The sequence below is a fragment of the Schistocerca serialis genome, chromosome 1 (genome assembly GCF_023864345.2).
Source record: "Schistocerca serialis cubense isolate TAMUIC-IGC-003099 chromosome 1, iqSchSeri2.2, whole genome shotgun sequence".
NCBI lineage: Eukaryota > Metazoa > Arthropoda > Insecta > Orthoptera > Acrididae > Schistocerca > Schistocerca serialis.
In genome coordinates, this window is record NC_064638.1 from 115938492 (window position 1) to 115964759 (window position 26268).

The 26268-nt window shown below is 44.5% G+C and overlaps 1 protein-coding gene across 1 annotated transcript in view; it reads right to left on the reverse strand.

Annotated features, from left to right (window-relative positions):
* LOC126445064 (sodium/potassium-transporting ATPase subunit alpha-2-like) overlaps positions 1-26268 on the reverse strand; it is a 161707-nt gene that overhangs the window by 109632 nt on the left and 25807 nt on the right. Inside the window, exons 3-4 of the mRNA XM_050090974.1 lie at positions 20414-21244; positions 2514-2849 (exon numbers count right to left, since the gene is read on the reverse strand). Coding sequence (XP_049946931.1) covers positions 2514-2849; positions 20414-21244 — 1167 coding nt within the window. The remainder of the gene's footprint in view (positions 1-2513; positions 2850-20413; positions 21245-26268) is intronic.

The window sequence follows — 26268 nt, forward strand, 5'->3', positions numbered from 1 at the left end:
ACGGCAAACTGGCTGACACTGACGGCGGCGGTGCACAAATGCTGCGCAGCTAGTGCCATTCGACGGCCAACACCGCGGTTCCTGGTGTGTCCGCTGTGCTGTGCGTGTGATCATTGCTTGTACAGCCCTCTCGCAGTGTCCGGAACAAGTATGGTGGGTCTGACACACCGGCGTCAATGTGTTCTTTTTTCCATTTCCAGGAGTGTATTTTCTGCTATGTGTGTGGCGAGTTTAAGACTAAGTCTCAGAGACATCACATTTCACTGATCGTCAAAATGACATGCGAGTTTTATTTTGAATCAAAGGTAGATGAGGATAAGTGTTGGGCACCACAGGATTGTTGTTCAAGTTGTTCCAGCAATTTTAGAGGCTGGATGCATTGAAGCGACCCATCTATGCCATTTGCCGTTCCACAGTTGTCGACGGAACCTAGAGTTCACAGTACAGACTACTACTTTTGTTTGGCGGAAGTAATAGGAATCTCAAGAGAACCACACGCACAGTTTCTTATCCAAATTTAGGAAGATGGTCACCAAATCGTTTGGCAGATTTCTGCTGGACAACTCCCAAAACAAGTTTCACCATTCACCCACAGACGGAAAGTTTCCAGGGAAAGTTTCTAACCTGTAAGTAAATTTCAACTTTATTTAGCTTTCTCGATGTTATTTTCATTTTATTTTATGTTTCGTAATACAATCGATTAATTTTATTACTTGACCGGTATATTAATCAACTACAGATTCCTCCTCTATTTTTACTGAATCGTTTCAGTGTTTCTCGATATTGGTATACATGCCACATATTTTCCGGAAAAACTAGTACATGATCGAACACTTCTGATTTCATTTCCGCTATCAGCGTATGTGATTTAGTTAAGAAGACATACATTCATATCACGCCAAGACAGAGAGTTCAGATTTCCTGCACTGTGTAATCCGACTTATTTTACATCCCGACCATGCTCCCGATCCATCTACATTTATACTCCGCAAGCCACCCAACGGTGTGTGGCGGAGGGCATTTTACGTGTCACTGTCAATACCTCCCTTTCCTGTTCCACTCGCGTATGGTTCGCGGGAAGAACGACTGCCGGAAAGCCTCAGTGCGCGCTCGAATCCCTATAATTTTACATTCGTACTCTCCTCGAGAGGTATGAGTAGGGGGAAGCAATATATACGATACCTCATCCAGAAATGCACCCTCTCGAAACCAGGACAGCAAGCTGGGGTGTGCGTACTGTAAGACCTGCAGTACACACGCCATCAGATTATTTGATCTGTCGCTCTAACGAAGTAGGCGAGTGTCAGCAATATGTCTCGTGGTCTTATCGTGGCGTCTTTATCTTCTGCCGTTAGGTCAGACGATAGAAATGCCACTTGCACGCTTAGAGTAGCAGATTGACGGTAACCAACTTGAAACAGAACTTGATTAATTTTCACACACATTTATTAAAATAATAACAAGTATAAAAATTACTTAACTTGGTTCTGGGTGCTATTTACAATTGACAATCTGAAGTTCCTTTGGTATTGGTACGTTATCTTATTCTCACATATATCTCTGATACTTGACAAAAGTGTCTATACATTTATCTTCATGGCTGTGTACAGGACTACGGTAATCTTATTAGGCGCAGACTGAAACTTGACTATAGACTGGCACAGACAAATGTAGAACTCGTACAGACTGTTGCAGACAAATGCAGGCTGACTAATTGGAGGTCTGTACACTCGTTATAATACCTCGCGCGTTCATGTATCACTGCACGAGTGTGATCCGTGAGGAGAAAAGGCTCTACGTTAGGAGCAATCTCATTGGCTGCGTTACATATTAATACGCGGATCGGTGGAAGCAGAATTTGGTCCGTCTCTATGGCAGGGCCATCTCGTAGTGCGGAGACGGACGAGCGCTGCGCCTGCGCTGTTGTGCTTAGCGGGGCGTGCTCTAGTGGGAAAGTTGTGTATGCGCTGACTACGCGGAACTATGTACACAACGCAAGCTACTCCGCGATGCAGAGCGCCTCTCCTGAAGAGTTTGCCACTTGAGTTTGCTAAACATCTCCGTAACGCTATCACGCTTACCAAATAACCCTGTGACGAAACGCGCCTCTCTTCTTTGGATCTTCTCTATCTCCTCTGTCAACCCGACCTGGTACGGATCCCACAATGATGAGCAATACTCAAGTATAGGTCGAACGAGTGTTTTGTGAGCCACCTCCTTTGTTGATGGACTACATTTTCGAAGGACTCTCCCAGTGAATCTCAACCTGGCACCCGCCTTACCAACAATTAATTTTATATGATCCCGTATGGAACGGATCAGTGAGGTTCTACCATACAATATATTTATAAAAATTGCAACTTTTTTTACCTAATCTTTTGCTCGCCTGTCCAGATTCGTACAGCGACGGACATCTCTGGCCGCCTTCCACAAACTTATCACTAGCAATGAAGACATAACATTGGAGTAGCTAAAACGTAGCCGCTACCGACTCGCATCGTAACGAACCTCACCTCGAGAACTCCGGGGCGCGGTGGATCGACGAGCGACATGAAGCCCACGAAGCGCATGCCCGTTTGCGGGAAGTTCTGCTTCTCGGCGTCGAAGACGTACCCGCGCTTGTAGGTGTCTGGGGGCAGCGCCAGGTCGCAGAAGCCGAGCACGCGCTCGCCCATGGCCATCATCTGGCCGTACGCCTCCTGGCAGGCCAGCCGCCACTTGTGGTCCAGGGCGTGCTCCTCCTCCCCCACCATCACCCTGGTGCAGCGCTCCAGCAGCCGCTCCGGGGCGCCCTTCATCACCATCAGGTACTCCGAGGGCCCGTCCTCCTTCGTCCGGTGCACCGACACCTGCAAACCCACATCGCATACATTATTTAAGCACGAGTTTTCTTGAGACGGAGAAGCTTAAGAAATATTACGGTTTCAGAAAGCACCGCTAGTGCAAAACTCAGCTTGCCCCTTTCTCACATAATATACTGCGAACTATGGATGAAGGCAAAAGGCAGATTCTATATTTCTAGATTTCCGGAAAGCATTGACACGGTGCACCAGTGCAGGTACGAGCGTACACAATAGGGTCCCAGATCTATGTGTAGTTCGAAGACTTCTTAAATAATACACTACTGGCCATTCAAACTGCTACACCAAGAAGAAATGCAGATAATAAACGGGTATTCAAAATGGTTCAAATGGCTCTGAGCACTATGGGACTTAACTTCTGAGGTCATCAGTCCCCTAGAACTCAGAACTACTTAAACCTAACTAACCTAAGGACATCACACACATCCATTCCCAAGGCAGGATTCGAACCTGCGACCGTAGCGAAACGGGTATTCATTGGACAAATGTATTATACTAAACTGACATGTGATTACATTTTCACGCAATTTGGATGCATAGATCCTGAGGTATCAGTACCCAGAACAACCATCTCTGGCCGTAATAACGGCCTTGATACTCCTGGGCATTCAGTCGAACAGAGCTTGGAACCAGTTGTTCGGCCACCATTGACCAGACGTTTTCATTTGGTGAGAGATCTGAATGTGCTGGCCAGGGCAGCAGGCGAACATTTTCTGTATCCAGAAAGGCCCTTACAGGACATGCAACATGCGGTCGTGCATTATCCTGTTGAAATGTAGGGTTTCGCGGGGATTAAATGAAGGGTAGAGCCACAGGTCGTAACACATCTGAAATGTAATGTCCACTGTTCAAAGTGCCGTCAGTGCGAACAAGAGGTGACCGAGACGTGTAACCAATGGCACCCCATACCATTACGCTGGGTGATACGCCAGTATGGCGATGACGAATACACGCTTCCAATGTGCGTTCACCGCGATGTCGCCAAACACGGATGCGACCATCGTGATGGTGTAAACAGAATCTGGATTCATCCGAAAAAATGACGTTTTGCCATTCGTGCACCCAGGTTCGTCGTTGAGTACACCATCGCAGGCGCTCCTGTCTGTGATGCAGCGTCAAGGGTAACCGCAGCCATGGTCTCCGAGCTGATAGTCCATGCTGCTACAAATGTCGTCGAACTGTTCGTGCAGATGGTTTTTGTCATGCAAACGTCCCCATCTGTTGACTCAGGGATCGAGACGTGGCTGCAGGATCCGTCGCAGCCATGCGGATAAGATGCCTGTCATCTCGACTGTTAGTGATACGAGGCCGTTGGGATCCAGCACGGCGTTCCGTATTACCCTCCTGAACCCACCGATTCCATATTCTGCTAACAGTCATTGGATCTCGACCAACGCGAGCAGCAATGTCGTGATACGATAAACCGCAATCGCGATAGGCTACAATCCGACCTTTATCAAAGTCGGAAACGTGATGGTACGCATTTCTCCTCCTTACACGAGGCATCACAACAACGTTTCACCAGGCAACGCCGGTCAACTGCTGTTTGGGTATGAGTAATCGGTTGGAAACTTTCCTCATGTGAGCACGTTGTAGGTGTCGCCACCGGCGCCAACCTTGTGCGAATGCTCTGAAAAGCTAATCATTTGCTTATCACATCATGTTCTTCCTAACGGTTAAATTTCGCGTCTGTAGCACGTCACCTTCGTGGTGTAGCAATTGTAATGGCTAGTAGTGTAGAACCCAGTATGTTCTCTACGATGAGTGTTCATCAGAGACGAGGTATCGCCAGGAAATGTGACGGGGAAGTGTGGTAGGACCGCTGTTGTTCTCCATATACACATATAATTTGGCGGACAGGGTGGGCTGCAATCTGCTGTTGTTTGCTGATAATGTTGTAGTGTACGGGCTGACTGTTGGATGATATAAAGATGACTTAGACTAAATTTATAGTTGGGTTAAAAAATGGCAGTGGCTCTAGATGTAGAAAAATGTAAGTTATTGCAGATGAGTACGGAAAACAAACTCGTAATGTTCGGACGCAGCATTGGTAGTGTCCTGCCTGATACAGTTTAAATATCTGGGCGTAACGTTGCAAAGCAGTATGAAATAGAACAAGCATGTGAGAACAGATGAGGCGAAGGCGAATGCTTGACTTATTGGGAGAATTTTAGGAAATTGCGGTTCATTTGTAAAGGTGACCGCACAAACGACACTTGTGAGACCTGTTACTGACTAGTGTTTGAGTGTATGGGATCCCCACCAGGTCGGATTAAAGGAATACATCGAATCAGTTCAGAGGCGGGTGCTAGATTTGTTACCGGTAGCTTCGAATAATTCGGAAGTGTTCCGGAGATGCTTCGGGAAGTCAAATGGGAATCCGTCGAAGGAAAGCGACGTTCTTTTCGTGGAACACTCCTGAGAAAATTTAGAGAACCGGCATTTGAAGCTGAGTGCAAAATGATTCTACTGCCGCCAACATACATTTCGCCCAAGGACCGCGAAGATAAGATACTGGCTCACACGTAGTCATATACACAGTCGTTTATCCCTCTCTCTATTTACGAGTGGAAAATGACTAGTAGTGGTACCGGGTACCCTCCGCTTGCGGAGTATGTGCAGACGTAGATGCGCACTTGGACAATGTCAGGCAATTGGTAATATTTTTTCTCTTGTTGTGAATCACATTCTGTTACCTAGTGTTCCAAAATAAGCCGCATATTCTCATATTAATACAGCCATCATACATACGATATTTAGCTACAGTACAACTGCCCCATCATCACCTATGTAGTTCTTTGCCGGCCGGAGTGGCCGAGCGGTTAAAGGCGCTACAGTCTGGAACCGCACGACCGCTACGGTCGCAGGTTCGAATGCTGACTCGGGCATGGATGTCTGTGATGTCCTTAGGTTGGTTAGGTTTAAGTAGTTCTAAGTTCTAGGGGACTTATGACCACAGCAGTTGAGTCCCATAGTGCTCAGAGCCATTTGAACCATTTGTAGTTCTTTCATGGAACTGCCCCTCTCAAATTTTACCACTTATTCGAAACCGTAGAACATATTGCATTCAGCATAGCCTTCTATATGTGATATCCTCCCACACTTGCATTCTGAACCAACTTTTATACATCTTTTGAAACACCCCAAGTACTTTCGTCTGTCCTATGTTCCCAGCAAAATGGAACCCTCCTATATCTCCTACACAGTCCTACCTTTAGAACTGACTTAATACGCACCTGTGTCACAACGTTGCAGTGCTCTATAAACGTCGTGTCTTTTTCCCTTTCCAGGATAATTTCGAAGTCCTTCCCCTCCGTGACAAGACGCTCTCGAGGCCTATTCATATACCATTATACCTACTTATTACAATTCACACCCTGTCTCTGGATCCCCTCTAAAACTCATTACAAGTTCATTTCCATATCACTTCTTTTCTAATCCTTTCTGCGTCAAGATCAGTTACTGACAAACCACAGTACCCTAATCTTTACGGGATTCAGGACTGTACACATTAAAAACATCTCATCAAGTTTCCAATACATGTCTTTCTCACTCTTATTAATCTATTTTGTTTTATTCAAAGGTTGAATAGCGACAACATGACCGCTATTGTGCAAGTCCCTTCTGTGGAATGGAAAGCCGCGCGGGATTAGCCGTGCGGTCTTGGGTGCTGCAGTCATGGATTGTGCGGCTGGTCCTGGCGGAGGTTCGAGTCCTCCCGCGGGCATGGGTGTGTGTGTTTGTCCTTAGGATAATTTAGGTTAAGTAGTGTGTAAGCTTAGGGACTGACGACATTAGGAGTTAAGTACCATAAGATTTCACACACATTTGAACATTTTTTTGGAACGTAAATAATACATACATAAAAATAAAATAAAATAAATATTACTGTAAAACGAAGTGAGATGGTTTAGTGATGAAGTTACTAGATTCACATCCTGTAGAATTGCCGTTAACATGTTGCTCCTTAGTTTTTAGTTTAAGTTCTTTTGTAGTTTACCTTTATTATCTCGTCTGGAGGTCAACACGTCTTTGCAAGATGGGCAAAGTAACTAATTATTAAAACATGGGAGCAGTGTCTGACTTGGACAAAGACCTAGAGCATCATTCGGCGACGAATGACCGAACGATTTGTAACATATCTTGTCGGGAATGATCACAACATACATTAAAACGATTGGACGTTGATCAGAATTACTGATTGCTATAGAGAAAGTACAAATTAATAACTGAATTCAATACTCGTTCGGTCACTGCGTCTCCTCACAACGATTTGCCGACTCCTCTGATTTCTGTGGCAAAAACTCATGTCAATTATCCAATTTGGAGGAGGTAAAATTTAAAAATAATCGCAAAAAATCTTAACAGATACGATATAATTACTCTAAAACGATCAAACTAAATTATTATAACTCATCTTACACAGCATGTTTGTTCGCTAAGGCAGAGCACGAGAGAATGCCAAAGGAAGAGAGAGTCACCTCGTACTCTTAAGCCAAAAGAAGAAAAAATTTTCCGTGCTCTATTCTGTTTCAGAAAAGGACCATTTCAATATTGCTAATCATCGATAAATCTCCGCTACGGTGTCACAGAATACGTTTATTATTATAGACAGAGACTAGTACAGAAAAAACATGCACAGGAGACTTGCTCTTTACAAACATTAACGAAAATCTTGTTGAAGATTAAAGAAAATATATGGTTTCTCCAATAAGTAACACTTTACCATCGACATTCAGGTTTTTCCCTTAGGTTCTGGGTTAGTTCTTTTGAAAGAGACGCGACCTAATTCCTCCCCCATAGTTTCCCAGTTCGAGTTTCTACTCCTATCCGGAATGACGTCGTCGTTGACGGAAAGCTAAAAATTAATTTTCTTTTTATTTACTTTAGTTTTAATAACGTTAACATGTCAAGCAACTATTATGATCACCGTCTATGGTTCACTTCTTGTCAAATCGTGTAGTCGGTAGGTCAGAGTGTTTATATATCAGCCGTTTGCTGACATCGAGGTAGAAACTCGTAAATGGATTACAAGTACTACTATTAATATACGTTATCCAGGAGTCTGCTTCAGTGTTTCGTTAGAGGGGACCAGAAATTTTGAGAAGCTGAATTGCTAGTAACAATGTCTCGTTACCTGCTGCCCACTAGGGTTGTTTTGTGCTCTCGCTGTATATGTCGGATCTGGGTTTTCTATATCCCGCTTCTTGAGATTGCTATCCTGTGTGGCTCAACTGTGTCCAAGTAAATTTAATGGGGAAGCAGTTCTTTCATCTGTACTACTAATGGCTGTGTACAGTCAACCCCAACATTTTTTCACCTATTTATAACCAAATACCCCATCAGCGCTAGGCTGAAAAAATTTCATTGGGGGAATATTTCCAACAATTGAGCAACGAAGTCTGCCGGTTTCATCTAGACATCGACAGTCTCTAGGGTAATCCACTGCAACGCCGTCGCTAAATTTTGAACGTTAGCAGATTTAAACAACAGCATGGCAGCCAAGTGTGAAGCATGCAGGCAGGTGCAGAAGCTGATGAGTAATTTCGCAAGTGACTTTGTACGTCGCAAGGCATCCGAGTTAACGATGACATCATATAAATGCTTTACAACGACAGACAGGCCTGTAGAACACACATCAAAAAAAGTTTTGCATCACCTCGGTTCCGAGAGTTCCGGAACCTGTACAGAAAATTGGAATAGAGATCAACATAAACATCATTTTCGCCCTTTTTATTGCTCATGAAAACCACACATTGCATGTAGTACCACCATACAACGAGACCTTCAGAGGTGGTGGTCCAGATTGCTGTAAACACCGGCACCTCTAGTAATCAGTAGCACGTCCTCTTGCATTGAGGCATGCCTGTATTCGTCGTGGCATACTATCCACAAGTTCATCAAGGCACTTTTGGTCCAGAGAGTCCCACTCCTCAACGGCAATTCGGCGTGGATCCCTTAGAGTGGTTGGTGGGTCACGTCGTCCATAAACAGCCCTTTTCAACCCATCCCACGCATGTTCGATGGGGTTCATGTCTGGAGAACATGCTGGCCACTCTAGTCGAGCGATGTCGTTATCCTGAAGCAAGTCATTCGCAAGATGTGCACGATGGGGACGCAAATTGTCGTCATGAAGACGAATGCCTCGCCAATATGCTTCAGATATCGGTCGGAGGAAGGCATTCACGTATCGTACAGCCATTACGGTAACTTCCATGACCACCAGCGTCGTACGTCGGCTCCACATAATGCCACCGCGAAACAGCAGGGAACCTCCACCTTGCTGCACTTGCCGGACAGAGTGCATAAGGCGTTCAACCTGACCGAGTTGCCTCCAAACACGTCTCCGACGATTGTCTGGTTGAAGGTGTATGCGACACTCATCGGTGAAGAGAACGTGATGCCAATCCTGAGCGGTCCATTCGGCATATTGTTGGGCTCATCTGCACCGCGCTGCATGGTGTCGTGGTTGCAAAGGCGGACTTCATCATGGACGTCGGGAGTGAAGTTGTGAAGTTGCGCAACATGCAGCCTATTGAGCTCCGTTTGAGCCGTAACACGACGTCCTGTGGCTGCACGCAAAGCATTATTCAACATGGTGGCGTTGCTGTCAGTGCTTCTCCGAGCCATAGTCCACAGGAAGCGGTCATCCACTGTGGTAGTAGACCCTAGGCGGCCTGAGCGAGGCATGTCATCGACAGTTCCTGTCTCTCTGTATCCCTCCGTCGTTTTGGTTCACTCCGAGACGCCTGGGTACTTCCCTTGTTGAGAACCCTTCCGGCCACAGCGTAACAATGCGGACGATCGAAGCACAGTATTGACCGTTTAGGCACGGTTGAACTACAGACAACATGAGCCGTGTACCTCCTTCCTGGTGAAATGATTGGAACTGATGGGCTGTCGGACCCCCTCCGTTTCATAGGCGCTGCTCATGCATGGTTGTTTACATCTTAGGGCGGGTTTAGCAACATCTCTGAACAGTCAAAGAGACTGTGTCTGTGATACAATATCCACAGTCAACGTCTGTCTTCAGGAGTTCTGGGAACCGGGTGATGCAAAACATTTTTTGATGTGTGTATATTCTCACACCGTTGGGACCCTGAGGTGCCCGGAAGCATAGTAACGACGGAACAAGTGTTTACTAATCACTTAAATTCCCTCTGATAGTAGCACAGTTTTGTGCTGTATGGCAGCATCCTCCACGACATCGTGTTCCCGCCCGTTTTCAACACGCTATGGGCCAGGCAGCAGACGACACCAGTCTAGTCGGCTAACTCCAGCAGACCAGCTCACGATTGTAAATCCACCGCCATGGTGACGACGGGGAGTCATTCCTCAGGGGCCACAGCAGCTCCGATGTTCTGCCTTCGAGGACAGCGGCTCGCAGCTAGGGCAGAACTGCCGCTTTCCCTCCACACCACAGGAAGCTTCTAACCCAGTAGCTGTGGCTGCCTACGGGGATTTAGCGGACAAACGTGCGCTGGCACCCCTCACTCGGGACCGCATAATGCTAACTCTTGCACTTGCGGCTGAGTGAGGTGAACAACGTCAGCAAAGCACGACGTGAACGTCAGACGGCCATCACATGGCGCGGCCTTCCGGCGTCACCACATCGCCCGTGGACCATGCGCCTGAAGAGGACGAATTCACAGCATTCCCACGTTGTAATCCAAGACGAATAAAATACGTTGTATCTTGCAGCTGTCTCTCCCTAGACACCCCTAACCAGCACGTCCGCCTTCAAAATCTGCCACTCCAGCACATCTGCAACGTAGTGGCCCCTTTCACCCCTGGGTTGCTCTACCACTCTGAGCAAGACTGTTGCCTCTTGTAATAGCTGCACGTCCACAGTGGGAAAATTAAACTTACTTGTCTAAGATAATTTGAAACTATAGTGGACACATTCTCTTTCCCTCTCCCAACACACGCTGTGTATCACTGTGACTGACACAAAATATAACTTACTTACCAAGTTGCGTCTGGCCTCATATAAAAAATCAAAAAAAGGATATTGGACATCTGCATAAATTATATTCTGAACAAATGAGAAAAACTGAGCTACTAGTGCACATGTGGTGAGCAGAAACAGGGCATTAGGCGTATGATGCAAAGTGAAATATGACGAAACTGAAATGTCTACATTAGCCGCAATCGAGCATTGAAATAAATTCAAAGAGAATAAGTGAGAACCAGGATTTCCTGCTTTACACGAGCGGTTACCTTCACCTTTTTTTATCCAATTTTGTTCGTTCTATTTGATCTTAGCGGACGTCACATAAGACATCCGTTGAAGTTCGTTGTTGATGCCTTCACTCAGTTTTTTTTTTATTACAGAGACCAGCTTGCTCTCCGACTGAACACGCTGAGCTGCCGTGCCGGCTGTCGTTTCAGCTATTTAAGCATGTTTTCCGTCTAACCCAAATTCCCAACTTGCCACACTCTACATACGTAGTGTCCCCATCTATTACTCCCATTGCTCGAAACCTCACACCGATTCCTGCAAGAGGTCGGAAATGAAAATCAATTGTCGTCAAGGCACCTATCAAGTGTGGTGTCTGTTGTTTTATTTTTTTTTGACAGTGCCGAAAGAACAGGTTCCACACATAGCCTATAAGTGAACTGAAATGGCCTGTCTCGTAGAGTTGGCACTCATGTTCATACATGTTGTGGAATAATGATCTTTGTTTTCGGAGATACATCTATCTTGCAATATCGGACTGTTACAATTCAGTATGGTTTATTGCTGATGGAAATTCTCCCAAAGAATCTTGTTTTTTTTTTTTCTTCACTTCCAACAATTACGAAAGCAGTGACTTCAAATGTGGACGAACTTCCCTATAAAATTAATCATTTGAAGGTTACCTGAAAACAATGGTAAAGTGCAAAATGCACTGTGGATGTACAGTGATTAAAGACATGTTAAATATAATTCAGCGTCTGCTATATTTTACACCAATAATTAACTTTGAAAAGGTATTGTGCAAAGATAGGTGTCATACACGTTAAAGGTTGAGCAAAACCAAATATGCACACGAATTCATATTGTTGGATCATATTAAAATGAATGTGACCCGTTTTGTGGAAGAGACTTGGATTCAATTCCACACGTGTTGTAAGATTCACAGTTGACTCAATGAAGAATGGTGGTTCAAACCAAGCATCGTTCACATAGTATGCAAACCTGAACGTAAGCTTACCGGACAAGATATTAGTCACCTGCTTAAAAGAACTGTAGTGCTGCGGAATAGTAAAGAGTTGGAAACGTGGAATATTGTCAAAATTTCGTTGCCTATGCCGAGAGCCAGAGGCAGTAAGTTAGCCATGTGGTAGGAGGATTGCACATATATCGGAATGTGTCGTCACGCAGGGGCAATGGCCTGGTTACACACAACAGGCGAGAGAGAATTGCTTAGCACGCGGGTTTGTGTTAGACGGAGACTTTCGTAGAGTGCAAGACAGAGGTATAGTGTCAGCTGTACAGCATTTCACAACTTCGCGTAGGTCTGCCGTAACAACACGTAACTCTGTCACAAGAACACCTAAGGGTCGAGTACGACAGATCAATCAGCAGTATAAGTGGAACGAATGCGTTCATTACAAACGAGCATGACGTCAGGACGTCGCTCGTGCTTCCTTTAAATACGCCAGCTTTGATAGCAACAAGGCACTCGCAGTTAGACTTGCAGTTAGATGTGTACTGGGTCGCCGCGTAGCGCTCAGCTCGGTGATCGATATGTTAATCTTTATTAAGGAGATGTTGCAGTAAGGGCGGCCCATCCAGCAATAGACATGAGGGGACAGTACCAGCTCTGGTCCTCTCTGCTGCCGCTGTCAATCATCAACCCAGGGTTAGCAGACACCGCGGCAGACTCGCTCGCCGCCAATGCTGACCACATCAGTGAGCCGTCGTCGAGATCGTGCGGAGCCTAGGCCCTGTGCATCCGCCGTCACAACCGGGTGAGCCGATGACGCTGGGGGACTGCAGCCCGTTTCGCCCGTCCACCGTGGAAGAGCCACCAGGAGGAGCAGGGAAGAAGACGGGGTGGGATAGAGTACACTCCGCACTACGAGAACGCCTCTCGTGCCGGCAGCGCCGGGACTCCAACCCGGAGCCTCTTGTTGTCCGCAGCCGAGCCGGCCACCCAGTCGGGCGCCGCCAGCCACTCGTGGCCGAAGTACGAAGTAAGGACATTCCTTTGCTATATCACAGCACGCGGCGCTGCGCTAGAAAGACTGTGCGGCCCGGATCTGATGTCATCGCTGAGTCAGCGATGACTCGGGAAGGTTGTTGATACCACCAAGCCACATTGTACTCGGCAGGAATAAAGGTGTTATGAATTAATAATGTTTCTTTGGCATTTCTGACGATTCTACAGCCATTTCCTAGCATCCTGACAACTGGAGAGGTCACCACTCGGCCTCCAGTCCACCGTAGGCGACCGGGACCACCGGGGGGCACCTACAGAACATAATTACTGTTCAGCGCGCCCTCGAATATAAGAATTTAAGTTTCTCCAATTCAGCACCCTGAGGAAGGCTGTTTGCAACTGAGGCCAAAACGTTGGAAAATTTGACATACTGACCATGCGGCCACATACCTTGAGGAATTTTGTCGATAGAGAGTGCGACCGTGTTGTTGGTTTGAAGTTTTTCAGGTTGGCTTGGGCTGCGTGGTGGTTTGTTGTACTTCACGTCATGCCAGCTGAACACTCCTATCATATGCAATGAATGTTACTTACTGAATATTCGGTCGCCATTAACTATTATTATTCACGGTCCAGCTAGTTTGAGCTCTGAATCCGTGGGCTTTCTTCCTCCAAGTTGGCACAGACTTTGCCTCTGTACAGGCTGCAGTTAATGCTGCTGAAAATTAACTTACTCGACCACATAGATAAAACTACAAGTCAATACGTGAAAAATGAGGACAGCTATCAACTTGTATAATGCGTCTCCGTACTATAGACGTAACCGATCAGATATTGAACTGGATAATTAATAATTTCAGTACATTTATTATCTTTGACATTTCGCATTCTTAGATTTCACGTAGGTTTTTCTTCCGCACCGCCCGCTCTATGGAATTCCTATCTTCACCTTAGCAGACAGGATCGTCTGACTGCTACCCACTTCGGTACAGTCACTGGACCGTTGGCTCTGGTACGAAGTATCCCCCAGCAGTGGCTGCCTCTAGAACATGGGGTCCTGAGTTCGATTCCCGGCCGAGTCGGGGATTTTCTCCGCCTGGGGAGTCGGTATTTGTGTTGTCCTCATCATTTCATCATCATTCGGGAAGCGCCGAGAATGGAAATGGAAAGATTTGGAACCTGTGCGGCCGCTGATGACCACGATGTTTAGCGTCCCACAAACCAACATCATCATCATTACCATTCCAACAGTTGTGTGGTAACCACTTATCGTCCGCTCTGTCACGAACATCTTTTCTCTGGCATATGTATTAAAGGACATGATAGTTCTGATTCGACGAGTGGGATGTATCACTACATGTTTATATACAGGGTGTAAATTTTAAGTTGATAACTCAAAGAATAAGCTTCACATGAAAAAATGTGTAGAATCCAAAGTTGGTTATTTTCGAGGGGGACATCTGCTGGTGCTAAAATTAGCACACCAACCCAGAACCCTGGGGCGGGAGGCAACTTTAAAATTTCAAATGGGAACCCCCATTTTTTATTGCAGAATCAGATTCTACATAAAGAACTACGTACATTTTGCCTTAAACATTTGTTTCGATTCTTGGTAGTTGCCGCTGTAATTAAAGAAAATACATGTTCTCATTTCTGCGTGGAAAATGGTTGCGGATAAATAAAAAATACTTATTTACTTCATAAGTTTTGATTCGCTAAAGGTAAAACTCTCCCTCTCTACCCATAGGGTGGGGTTTGAGAGAGAGGAACCAAACAAAACTTATCCCAATCTGCGTAAAAAATTTATATTTGGGTCAACATTTGTAAAACTCTTAATTCCTCTCTCTCAAACTCAACCCTATGGGGAGAGAGGGAGAGTTTTAGCTTTAGCGAATCAAAATTTACGAAGTAAATAAGTATTTTTTATTCATCCGTAACCATTTTCGACGCAAAAATGAGAAAATGGATTTTCTTTAATTACAGCGCCAACTACCAAGAATAAAAACAAATGTTTAAGACAAAATGCACGTAGTTTTTTATGTAGAATCTGATTCTGCAATGTAAGACGTGTATATTTCTATTGTCAAACGACAATTTATGAAAGATGTTCATATTTTATTAATACGATTAAGTAGGAATAATTAATATTTGTCATGTCGGAAATAATTGTGGTAGCAGGGATTGTCTGCACCAGAAAGCATTGTTGGCAGGAGAGACCGCACTTTAGCGTTCGTAAGAAGTCAGTAGTAAGCGAGATGTGAAGCGAGATGGTAGCAGGTCTGAAGCGAGAAGTTGAGAGGAGCAGTGTGCCCGCCAGCCTCCAGATATGATTTACAAGAGATTATAAACGGATGTACAGAGACATCAGCTAACTATTATGATAAGAGGAACTAATATTATTGAATTATTTTCTTTGCGAAACTCAAGACTACTGAAGGTATGTTTGTGCAACGCTAGTTGTAAGATTATTGTAAAAACTAAGTCCCATTTGAACGTTTGTAAAATAATTTCATTCAGAATATAATTAATTTTTGCCAGCAATATTGCATTACTGATTATAATCCATCTCAAAAACAATCAACTTAAAACTTTGCAAAACTTTATTGTTGTCAAGAAAAGTTTAGTTGAAGTACCCGTGGTCTAGGGGTAGCGTCTTTGATTAATAACGAAAAACGTCTTCGGTCCCGGGTTCGATCCCCGCCACTTCCTACATTTTGATAAATAATCAGCATTGGCGGCCGAAGACTTCCGGCATAAGAAGTCAGCCTCATTCTTCCAACGGCCTTGTCAAAGAGGGCGGAGGAGCGAATAGAGGTTCAGGGCACTCTCTTGTCCTAGGGGTGGGAAATTGCCCCTAAAGGCGGAAGAATCAGCAATGATCAACGACATGAGGATGCAGAAGGCAATGGAAACCACTGCATTAAAGACACGTAACGTGTATCCACAGGACATGTGGCCTGTAGTTGAAGAAGTGTCATGATGATCTCTCCGTTGGCAAAAGATTCCGGAATAGTCCCCCATTCGGATCTCTGGGAGGGGACTGCCAAAGGGGAGGTTACCATGAGAAAAAGATTGAATAATCAACGAAAGGATAACGTTCTACGAGTCGGGGCGTGGAATGTCAGAAGCTTGAACGTGGTAGGGAAACTAGAAAATCTGAAAACGGAAATGCAAAGGCTCAATCTAGATATAGTAGGGGACAGTGAAGTGAAGTGGAAGGAAGACAAGGATTTCTGGTCAGATGAGTATCGGGTAATATCAACAGCAGCAGAAAATGGTATAACAGGTGTAGGATTCGTTATGAATAGGAAGGTAGGGCAGAGGGTGTGTTGCTGTGAACAGTTCAGTGACCGGGTTGTTCTAATCAGAATCGACAGCAGACCAACACCGACAACGATAGTTCAGGTATACATGCCGACGTCGCAAGCTGAAGATGAACAGATAGAGAAAGTGTATGAGGATATTGAAAGGGTAATGCAGTATGTAAAGGGGGACGAAAATCTAATAGTCATGGGCGACTGGAATGCCGTTGTAGGGGAAGGAATAGAAGAAAAGGTTACAGGAGAAAATGGGCTTGGGACAAGGAATGAAAGAGGAGAAAGGCTAATTGAGTTCTGTAACAAGTTTCAGCTAGTAATAGCGAATATGCTGTTCAAGAATCACAAGTTGAGGAGATATACTTGGAAAAGGCCGGGAGATACGGGAAGATTTCAATTAGATTACATCATGGTCAGACAGAGATTCCGAAATCAGATACTGGATTGTAAGGCGTACCCAGGAGCAATATAGACTCAGATCACAATATAGTAGTGATGAAGAGTATGCTGAAGTTCAAGACATTAGTCAGGAAGAATCAATACGCAAAGAAGTGGGATACGGAAGTACTAAGGGATGACGAGATACGTTTGAAGTTCTCTAACGCTATAGATACAGCAATAAGGAATAGCGCAGTAGGCAGTACAGTTGAAGAGGGATGGACATCTCTAAAAAGGGCCATCACAGAAGTTGGGAAGGAAAACATAGGTACAAAGAAGGTAGCTGCGAAGAAACCATGGGTAACAGAAGAAATACTTCAGTTGACTGATGAAAGGAGGAAGTACAAACATGTTCCGGGAAAATCAGGAATACCGAAATACAAGTCGCTGAGGAATGAAATAAATAGGAAGTGCAGGAAGCTAAGACGAAATGGCTGCAGGAAAAATGTAAAGACATCGAAAAAGATATGACTGTCGGAAGGACAGACTCAGCATAAAGGAAAGTCAAAACAACCTTTGGTGACATTAAAAGCAACGGTGGTAACATTAAGAGTGCAACGGGAATTCCACTGTTAAATGCAGAGGAGAGAGCAGATAGGTGGAAATAATACATTGAAAGCCTCTATGAGGGTGAAGATTTGTCTGATGTGATAGAAGAAGAAACAGGAGTCGATTTAGAAGAGATAGGGGATCCAGTATTAGAATAGGAATTTAAAAGAGCTTTGGAGGACTTACGGTAAAATAAGGCAGAAGGGATAGATAACATTCCATCAGAATTTCTAAAATCATTGGGGGAAGTGGCAACAAACGACTATTCACGTTGGTGTGTAGAATATATGAGTCTGGCGATATACCATCCGACTTTCGGAAAAGCATCATCCACACAATTCCGAAGACGGCAAGAGCTGACAAGCGCGAGAATTATCGCACAATCAGCTTAACAGCTCATGCACCGAAGCTGCTTACAAGAATAATATACAGAAGAATGGAAAAGAAAATTGAGAATGCGCTAGGTGACGATCAGTTTGGCTTTAGGAAAAGTAAAGGGACGAGAGAGGCAATTCTGACGTTACGGCTAATAATGGAAGCAAGGCTAAAGAAAAATCAAGACACTTTCATAGGATTTGTCGACCTGGAAAAAGCGTTCGACAATTTAAAATGGTGCAAGCTGTTCGAGATTCTGAAAAAAAGTAGGGGTAAGCTATAGGGAGAGACGGGTCATATACAATATGTACAACAACCAAGAGGGAATAATAATAGTGGACGATCAAGAACGAAGTGCTCGTATTAAGAAGGGTGTAAGACAAGACTTGTAGCCTTTCGCCCCTACTCTTCAATCTGTACATCGAGGAAGCAATGATGGAAATAAAAGAAAGGTTCAGGAGTGGAATTAAAATACAAGGTGAAAGGATATCAATGATACGATTCGCTGATGACATTGCTGTCCTGGTTGAAAGTGAAGGAGAATTAAATGATCTACTGAACGGAATGAACAGTCTAATGAGTACACAGTATGGTTTGAGAGTAAATCGGAGAAAGACGAAGGTAATGAGAAGTAGTAGAAATGAGATCAGCGAGAAACTTAACATCAGAATTGATGGCTCTGAGCACTATGGGACTTAACAGCTGTGGTCATCAGTCCCCTAGAACTTAGAACTACTTAAACCTAACTAACCTAAGGACATCACACACATCCATGCCCGAGGCAGGATTCGAACCTGCGACCGTAGTAGTCGCGCGGTTCCGGACTGCGCGCCTAGAACCGCGAGACCACCGCGGCCTCAGGATTGACGGTCACGAAGTCAATGAAGTTAAGGAATTCTGCTACCTAGGCAGTAAAATAACCAATGACGGACGGAGCAAGGAGGACATCAAAAGCAGACTCGCTATGGCAAAAAAGGCATTTCTGGCCAAGAGAAGTCTACTAATATCAAATACCGGCCTTAATTTAAGGAAGAAAATTCTGAGGATGTACGTCTGGAGTACAGCACTATATGGTAGTGAAACATGGACTGTGGGAAAACCGGAACAGAAGAGAATCGAAGCATTTGAGATGTGGTGCTATAGACGAATGTTGAAAATTAGGTGGATTGATAAGGTAAGGAATGAGGAGGTTCTACACAGAATCGGAGAGGAAAGGAATATGTGGAAAACACAGATAAGGAAAAGGGACAGGATGATAGGACATCTGCTAAAACATGAGGGAATGACTTCCATGGTACTAGAGGGAGCTGTAGAGGGCAAAAACTGTAGAGGAAGACAGAGATTGGAATACGTCAAGCAAATAATTGAGGACGTAGGTTGCAAGTGCTACTCTGCACAGCACAGGAAAGGAATTCGTGGCGGGCCGCATCAAACGAGTCAGTAGACCGATGACAAAAAAAAAATGAATTACATAACTTCAGTCAAATTAATTAAATAATAACGTCAGCTTTACTATTAAAGAATAACGTCAGCTTTGGTAATAAATACAGCCACTTATTATGACAGCCCACCAGCAGTTAATAGAGTATAGTAAAACAGAGTAAGTATATTCATGTCGTAGTTCGATGTAGCAGTCAGATGGCGATCCAGTAACAGTAAAGAAGGTAAGGAACAGTTTTGGGTTATTGCAGATAACGACTGAGGGCCGCGACGACGACACATTCTATGTTTCGTCGAAATAATCAGCAAATAACTTTTAATTAGCAGCATTTAAATTTGTATGCGAAGATTGAGAAAGAGAATTAATTTCAAAGGGAAGATTTCATTTTTTATTATTAAGCAAGAGATAGAAATCCTAAGGGAATGTTTCATAGGTAATTGTAAAAGTGAATTTCATAATTTTTAACATTTTTATGCACCGACAGCAACTGATATTGTTTTTATAAAGATATACACCCTACAGTTGCAGGTTAACTTTATCGTTTACCTAGGTTTCAGTGTTAGTAATAACGTCTTCTTCTGAACATAAAATATTATTTAAATGACTGCCTAAAACAGGCCATGTCCTAAGTCAAATTCATACAACTTGATGCATAACCATAAGGTTTTGTCACTCGTATTAAACCAGCTGTAGAAAATTCACTTTAAGCCCGTTGTATGGGCCTCGTCGTGTGACAAGTCTGTAGTCACACGACGAGGCCCATACAACGGTCTTAAAGTGAATTTTCTACAGCTGGTGTAATAGGAGTGACAAAGCCTTATGGTTATGTATCAAGTTTTATGAAGTTGACTTAGGACATGGCCTGTTTTAGGCAGTCATTTAAATAATATTTTATGTTCTGAAGAAGACGTTATTACTAACGTTGAAACCTAGGTAAACGATAAAGTTAACCTGCAACTGTAGGCTGTATATCCTTATATAAAAGAGAATTTCATATGTAATTGTAAAAGGGAAGGTTGCGTAACAAAAGAGATATAGAGGAGACGGGAAGGTTTTAGCAATAAAAAATGGGGTTTCTCATTTGAAATTTTAGAGTTGCCTCCCACCGCTCCCCCAGGGGGTTGGGGTGGCGGTCTAATTTTAGCACCAGAAGATGTCCCTCTCGAAAATAATCAACTTTGGATTCTACTCATTTTTTCGTGTGAAGCTCATTTTTCGAGTTATGCTGGTTTGTCAGCTTAAAATTTACACCCTGTATATCGAAACTGAGACGTTGTGGACGAGTACCTGGTACTTGGTGTCTGACGAGAAGGGTATCTCGAAGACCTTCTGGTGCTGTTGGCGGTACTCTTCGACGCCGCCGAGGGCTGCCTCGAGGAACTTGAGGATGGCGGTCTCCGAGGCATCGCCGAAGACGCGGCGGGCGTACACCGGCAGGTCCAGCTGCTCCGCGTCGAACTCGGCGCGGCTGCACAGCATGGCGACGCGCGCCAGCGCGAGGAACTGCTCGTCGGCGACGTCGAGGTTGTCGAAGCGCGGCTCGGCGCTCGTGTCGACGGCCATCACCTCGCCCTCGAACCACACGTGCGACACCGTCATGCGGTTCTGCGTGAGCGTGCCCGTCTTGTCGGAGCAGATGACGGACGTCGAGCCCAGCGTCTCGACCGCCTCCAGGTGCTTGACGAGGCAGTTCTTGCGCGCCATGCGCTGCGCCGACAGCGTCAGGCAGACCGTGACGGTGACGAGCAGGCCCTCGGGCACGTTGGCCACGATGATGCCGATCAGGATGACGACGGCGTCGAGCCAGTGGTAGCCCATGCTGAGCGACAGCGCGCCGATGACGAAGCCGGCGGCGATGGCGACCCAGGTGATGAGGCGCACGAAGTGCTTGATCTCGCGCGCGATCGGCGTCTCGGCCGACTTCAGCCCCGACGTCAGCTCGGCGATGCGGCCCATGGCGCTCGAGTCGCCGCAGCTGACGACGACGCCGCGTCCCGTGCCCGACACCACGAGCGTCGAGTAGAAGGCCATGTTGTGCGTGTTGAACGGCACGTCGCTCGTCGGCTCCGTCGTGCGCGGCTGCGGCTCCGACTCGCCCGTCAGCGACGAGTTGTCTACCTGCATAAGAGCAAAACTTTTCCGAAATTCATATCCCACTGACCCTCTCTGCCCGAAGTTCTGCGTAAAATCATTAAATCTAACAAAGTCATCTGTTCGAGCTGAAACGATTTTCCTGTGGTATTGATCCCTGCAAAAATGTGGTGAGCCAGATCGCTGGTCGATCATCAACGATCGGCTTGTCATCTTTGGCGCGTCCCCGGACATGAGCATCTTTTCGTTTTCGGCTGGGGCGGCGCGTGGCAGTTGGTTTGGGGCGGCCGGTGAGACCGAGGAGTTGTGGCTCGGGCGTAAGAACATGTGTGGTTACGCTGGGGCTGTTTGCTAACCGTGAAACTCCTGCGGCGGTTACTGCTTGCCTGGAAGGCATTTCATATAAACTGTGCCAAGCCTCGCAGTGAGAGAGTAGTCCGGAGGTGGTGTTGGCCTAGATGTTTGTACAAATTGAGGTGCCTGTGTTAGAAGCACGGCGTGGGCCTGTTGGTTGCTTCGTCCTTCTGGCAGCCTCCGCAAGCGGATGTTCGGCTGGAATGTCTACAGTTTGTGGTGGGAATAGTGAGAACAAGTTCTCGTAGGATGTGCTCCCAGCCGGATTCTTAGCCTGTGTTGTTTGTGGGTGCCGACCCCTTGTCTGTTACTGCTTCCGGGTGTCCTATAAGATTTCACAGCAAAACTGTGTTTTTGTAGCAGTCTGTGTTTCTGGCTCAGCCTCCGCATAGAAAGGGAAAAGTTTTGGAATTCCTTAATGCTGTAATTTAAACATATAAAAAATTGTTCTTTCAGAATAAGCGCCTGTTTCTTAGGGACACTGCAGTTCAAGCAGGTGTGGCGTAATGTTAATGAGTTTTTGTTAATCTTCAAATGAAGTCTTTTTAATGTCTTGCTGTTTTCTGGGACAAGCAGCTGTGTTATTGAACTCATTTTGAAGTGTTCTGTCGACTGAATGACTGCTCCCAACTTCAGTGTATTCTTTTGAGTAGTATTATAAGGTTTTTTGGATATTAATCAGTGGGGTGTATTGATCAAATTTTGTTTCTCTCTTTCTTTCGAATTACGATGAATTGTTTAGTTTATCTGGTTATTGGCTTAACTCGCGCTTCACGTACTAAATCAGCTGATATTGAAATTGGTTTATTTTATTCCTGTTAAATACAGACAGATTCAAATGTAACTTCATTTATATAACTTGAAATAAATATGTTGGATTGACCCTAATGAATTTTGTGCAATCGAAGTAAGGGACCCAGCCCTTCATTACTGCTTAACAGTGTCGTGTGGTTCGGGTTGTGAGCCCCGTGCTCGGGCCAGGTGGGAATTTAAGGAGATGGGACCTGGATAAACTGACTAAATCAGAGGTTGTACAGAGTTTCAGGGAGAGCATAAGCGAACAATTGACAGGAAAGGGGGAAAGAAATACAGTAGAAGAAGAATGGGTGCTTTGAGGGATGAAGTAGTGAAGGCAGCAGAGGATCAAGTAGGTAAAAATACGAGGCCTACTAGAAATCCTTGGGTAACAGAAGAAATATTGATTGATGAAAGGAGAAAATATAAACATGCAGTAAATGAAGCAGGCAAAAAGGAATACAAACGTCTCAAAAATGGGATCGACAGGACTTGCAAAATGGCTAAGCGGGCATGGCTAGAGGACAAATGTAAGGATGTAGAGGCTTATCTCACAAGGGATAAGATAGATACTACCTACAGGAAAATTAAAGAAAACTTTGGAAAAAGAGAACCACTTGTATGAATATCAAGAGCTCAGATGGAAACCCACTCCTAAGCAAAGAAGGGAAAGCAGAAAGGTGGAAGGAGTATATAGAGGGTCCATACAAAAGCGATATACTTGAGGACAATACTATGGAAATGGAAGAGGATGTAGATGAAGATGAAATGGGAGATGTGATACTGCATGAAGAGTTTGACAGAGCACTGACAGACCTAAGTCGAAACAAAGCCACGGGAGTAGACAACATTGCATTGGAACTACTGACAGCCTTGGGAGAGCCAGTCCTGACAAAAAACTCTACCATCTGGTGAGCAAGATGTATGAGACAGGCGAAATACCCTCAGACTTCAAGAAGAATATAACAATTCCAATCCCAAAGAGAGCAGGTATTGTCAGATGTGAAAATTAACCGAACTAACAGTTTAATAAGTAATGGATGCAAAATACTAACGCGAATTCTTTACAGGCGAATGGAAAAACTGGTAAAAGCCGACTTCGGGGAAGATTAGTTTGGATTCCGTAGAAATATTGGAACACGTGGGGCAATACTGACACTATGACTTATCTCAGAAGATAGATTAAGGAAAGGCAAACCTACGTTCCTAGCATTTGTAGACTTAGAGAAAGCTTTTGACAATGTTGAATACTCTCTTTCAAATTCTGAAGGTGGCAGGGGTAAAATACGGGGAGCGAAAGGCTATTTACAATTTGTACATACGGCCGGCCGCGGTGGTCTAGCGGTTCTAGGCGCTCAGTCCGGAACCGCGCGACTGCTACGGTCGCAGGTTCGAATCCTGCCTCGGGCATGGATGTGTGTGATGTCCTTAGGTTAGTTAGGTTTAAGTAGTTCTAAGTTCTAGGGGACTGATGACCACAGATGTTAAGTCCCATAGTGCTCAGAGCCATTTGAACAATTTGTACAGAAACCAGATGGTAGTTATAAGAGTCAGGAGGAATGAAAGGGAAGCAGTGGTTGGGAAAGGAGCGAGACAGGGCTGTAGCCTCTACCCGATGTTATTCAATCTGCGTATTGAGCAAGCAGTAAAGGAAACAAAAGAAAAATTCGGAATACGTGTTAAAATCCATGGAGAAGAAATAAAAACTGTGAGGTTAGCCGATGACGTTGTAATTCTGTCAGAGACAGCATAGGACTTGGAAGAGCAGTTCAACCGAATGGACAGTGTCTTGAAAGGAGGATATAAGATGAACATTAACAAAAGCAAACCGAAGATAATGGAATGTAGCCGAATTAAGTCGGGTGATGCTGAGGGAATTAGATTAGGAAATGAGACACTTAAAGTAGTAAAGGAGTTTTGCTATTTGGAGAGCAAAATAACTGATGATGGTCGAGGTAGAGAGGATATAAAATGTAAACTGGCAATGGAAAGGAAAGCGTTTCTGAAGAAGAGAAATTTGATAACATCGAGTATAGATTTAAATGTCAGGAAGTCGTTTCTGAAAGTATTTGTATGGAAGTGAAACGGGGACGATAAATAATTTCTGCAAAAAGAGAATAGAAGCTTTCGAAATGTGGTGCTACAGAAGAATGCTGAAGATTAGATGGGTAGATCACATAACTAATGAGGAGGTATTGAATAGAATTGGGGAGGAGTTCGTGGCACAACTTGACTAGAAAAAGGGATCGGTTGGTAGGACATGTTCTGAGGCATCAAGGGATCACCACTTTAGTACTGGAGGACAGCATGGAGGGTAAAAATCGTAGAGGGAGACCAAGAGATGAATACACTAAGCAGATTCAGACGGATGTAGGCTGCAGTAGGTACTTGGAGATGAAGAAGCTTGCAAAGGATAGAGTAGCATGGAGAGCTGCATCAAACCAGTCTGAGGACTGAAGACCACACCAACAACAACACATTGTTCCCTGCACTTTATTATCAATAATCAAACTACTGATCTCGTCAGAAGTGGACTCAGTAAATTCGCTTGACAATTTCCCACTTCTAAGTGAAGATTAATGTTTGTAATCTGAATAATAATGTTCTCAGTACTATCTGAAATGATGACATGTGCTTACCGACGTAAAAGACTCAGTCATCTCTTTCATATAGCGACAGTTGGTGATAAGCCAAAATTCTTATAATGAATGAAACTACGCAATAAAACAATACCAGATCATAGAAAAAAGTAATGATGCTCAATCTAGTCTCTGATATACCACGTCTTGTAAACAACTTTAAAGTCACCAAAACATGAAAGCTGTGGTATCGACAGCTACGACGCCACAACGTAGGTGCGCTCTGCTAGGTTGGCACTACGAAATCGACACCGACGACAGCGCCCTCTAGCCAGCGCTGTGCAGCTCTACGAGCGCCGCTCCAGATTCTGCCCAGTTGATTCCGAGGAGACGACCAAGCGACATTGTTTCTATTTCATAGTGGGCGAGCCACTACAGATTTTGCCTTTGTAACTTCTAGCCGATGTTATATTTGACTGATGTACAGCTTCGCACCTACGTGCTCATCTCAGCCAAAGTTAAGTTACAATTTATGTATTCATATTCTTCCTATAGTAAAGGTGCTTTAAATTTACACGCAGTACCGAAGTACTTCACCTTTCCTTGCTCCTACTCGCGTCCTTCACTCTCGACCTATTTTGCAGAAGCAGTTCACAGGAGCACACACACGCGCCGCCTACCAGGCGGGATACAGAAGAAGCAGTATTTGATTTCAAACGACACAGACTTTAAGAAACTTCATAAATGAACAACTAATTAACTATGCTGAAGTTTATATCCCATCATAATGCTCAGGCGACGCAGAAGCCGGTAAAACTCGCACTTTCCTCCAAACTTGCTACATTGGGGATTTTTCGAGATAAGTGCAAATCTTACTAAGTCGTAAATAACTCATACAAAACGCAGCAGATTCAGATTCACAACTTTGTCGTACTCAAAATTCCACGTATGTTTTTTACACTGCCATGCTAATTAGCTAACACAAGAAGCCCTACAGGTTTCAGGAATACATAAAAAAATCAGTGTTGAAAAGTTCGCCCAAAGTACAATACGCTAGTCAAATTACATGTACTACTTACAAAAGAGTTTGTAAAACCATACCTGCATATTTAAGCACCAGTACTACAACACCGGATCTATGTTCAACACATATCATTATGCATACTAAATTTCACGCCTACTGTAAACTCTTCTTAACATTTCTACCCAAACTTAATATCGTAAACAACTAATTGACTTTGGTTTTGTATTTCGATATAACTGTCATCAAGGAGTGTGACTCAATGAAATTTAAAATCTTTATTTGACATCACAAACGGTTGT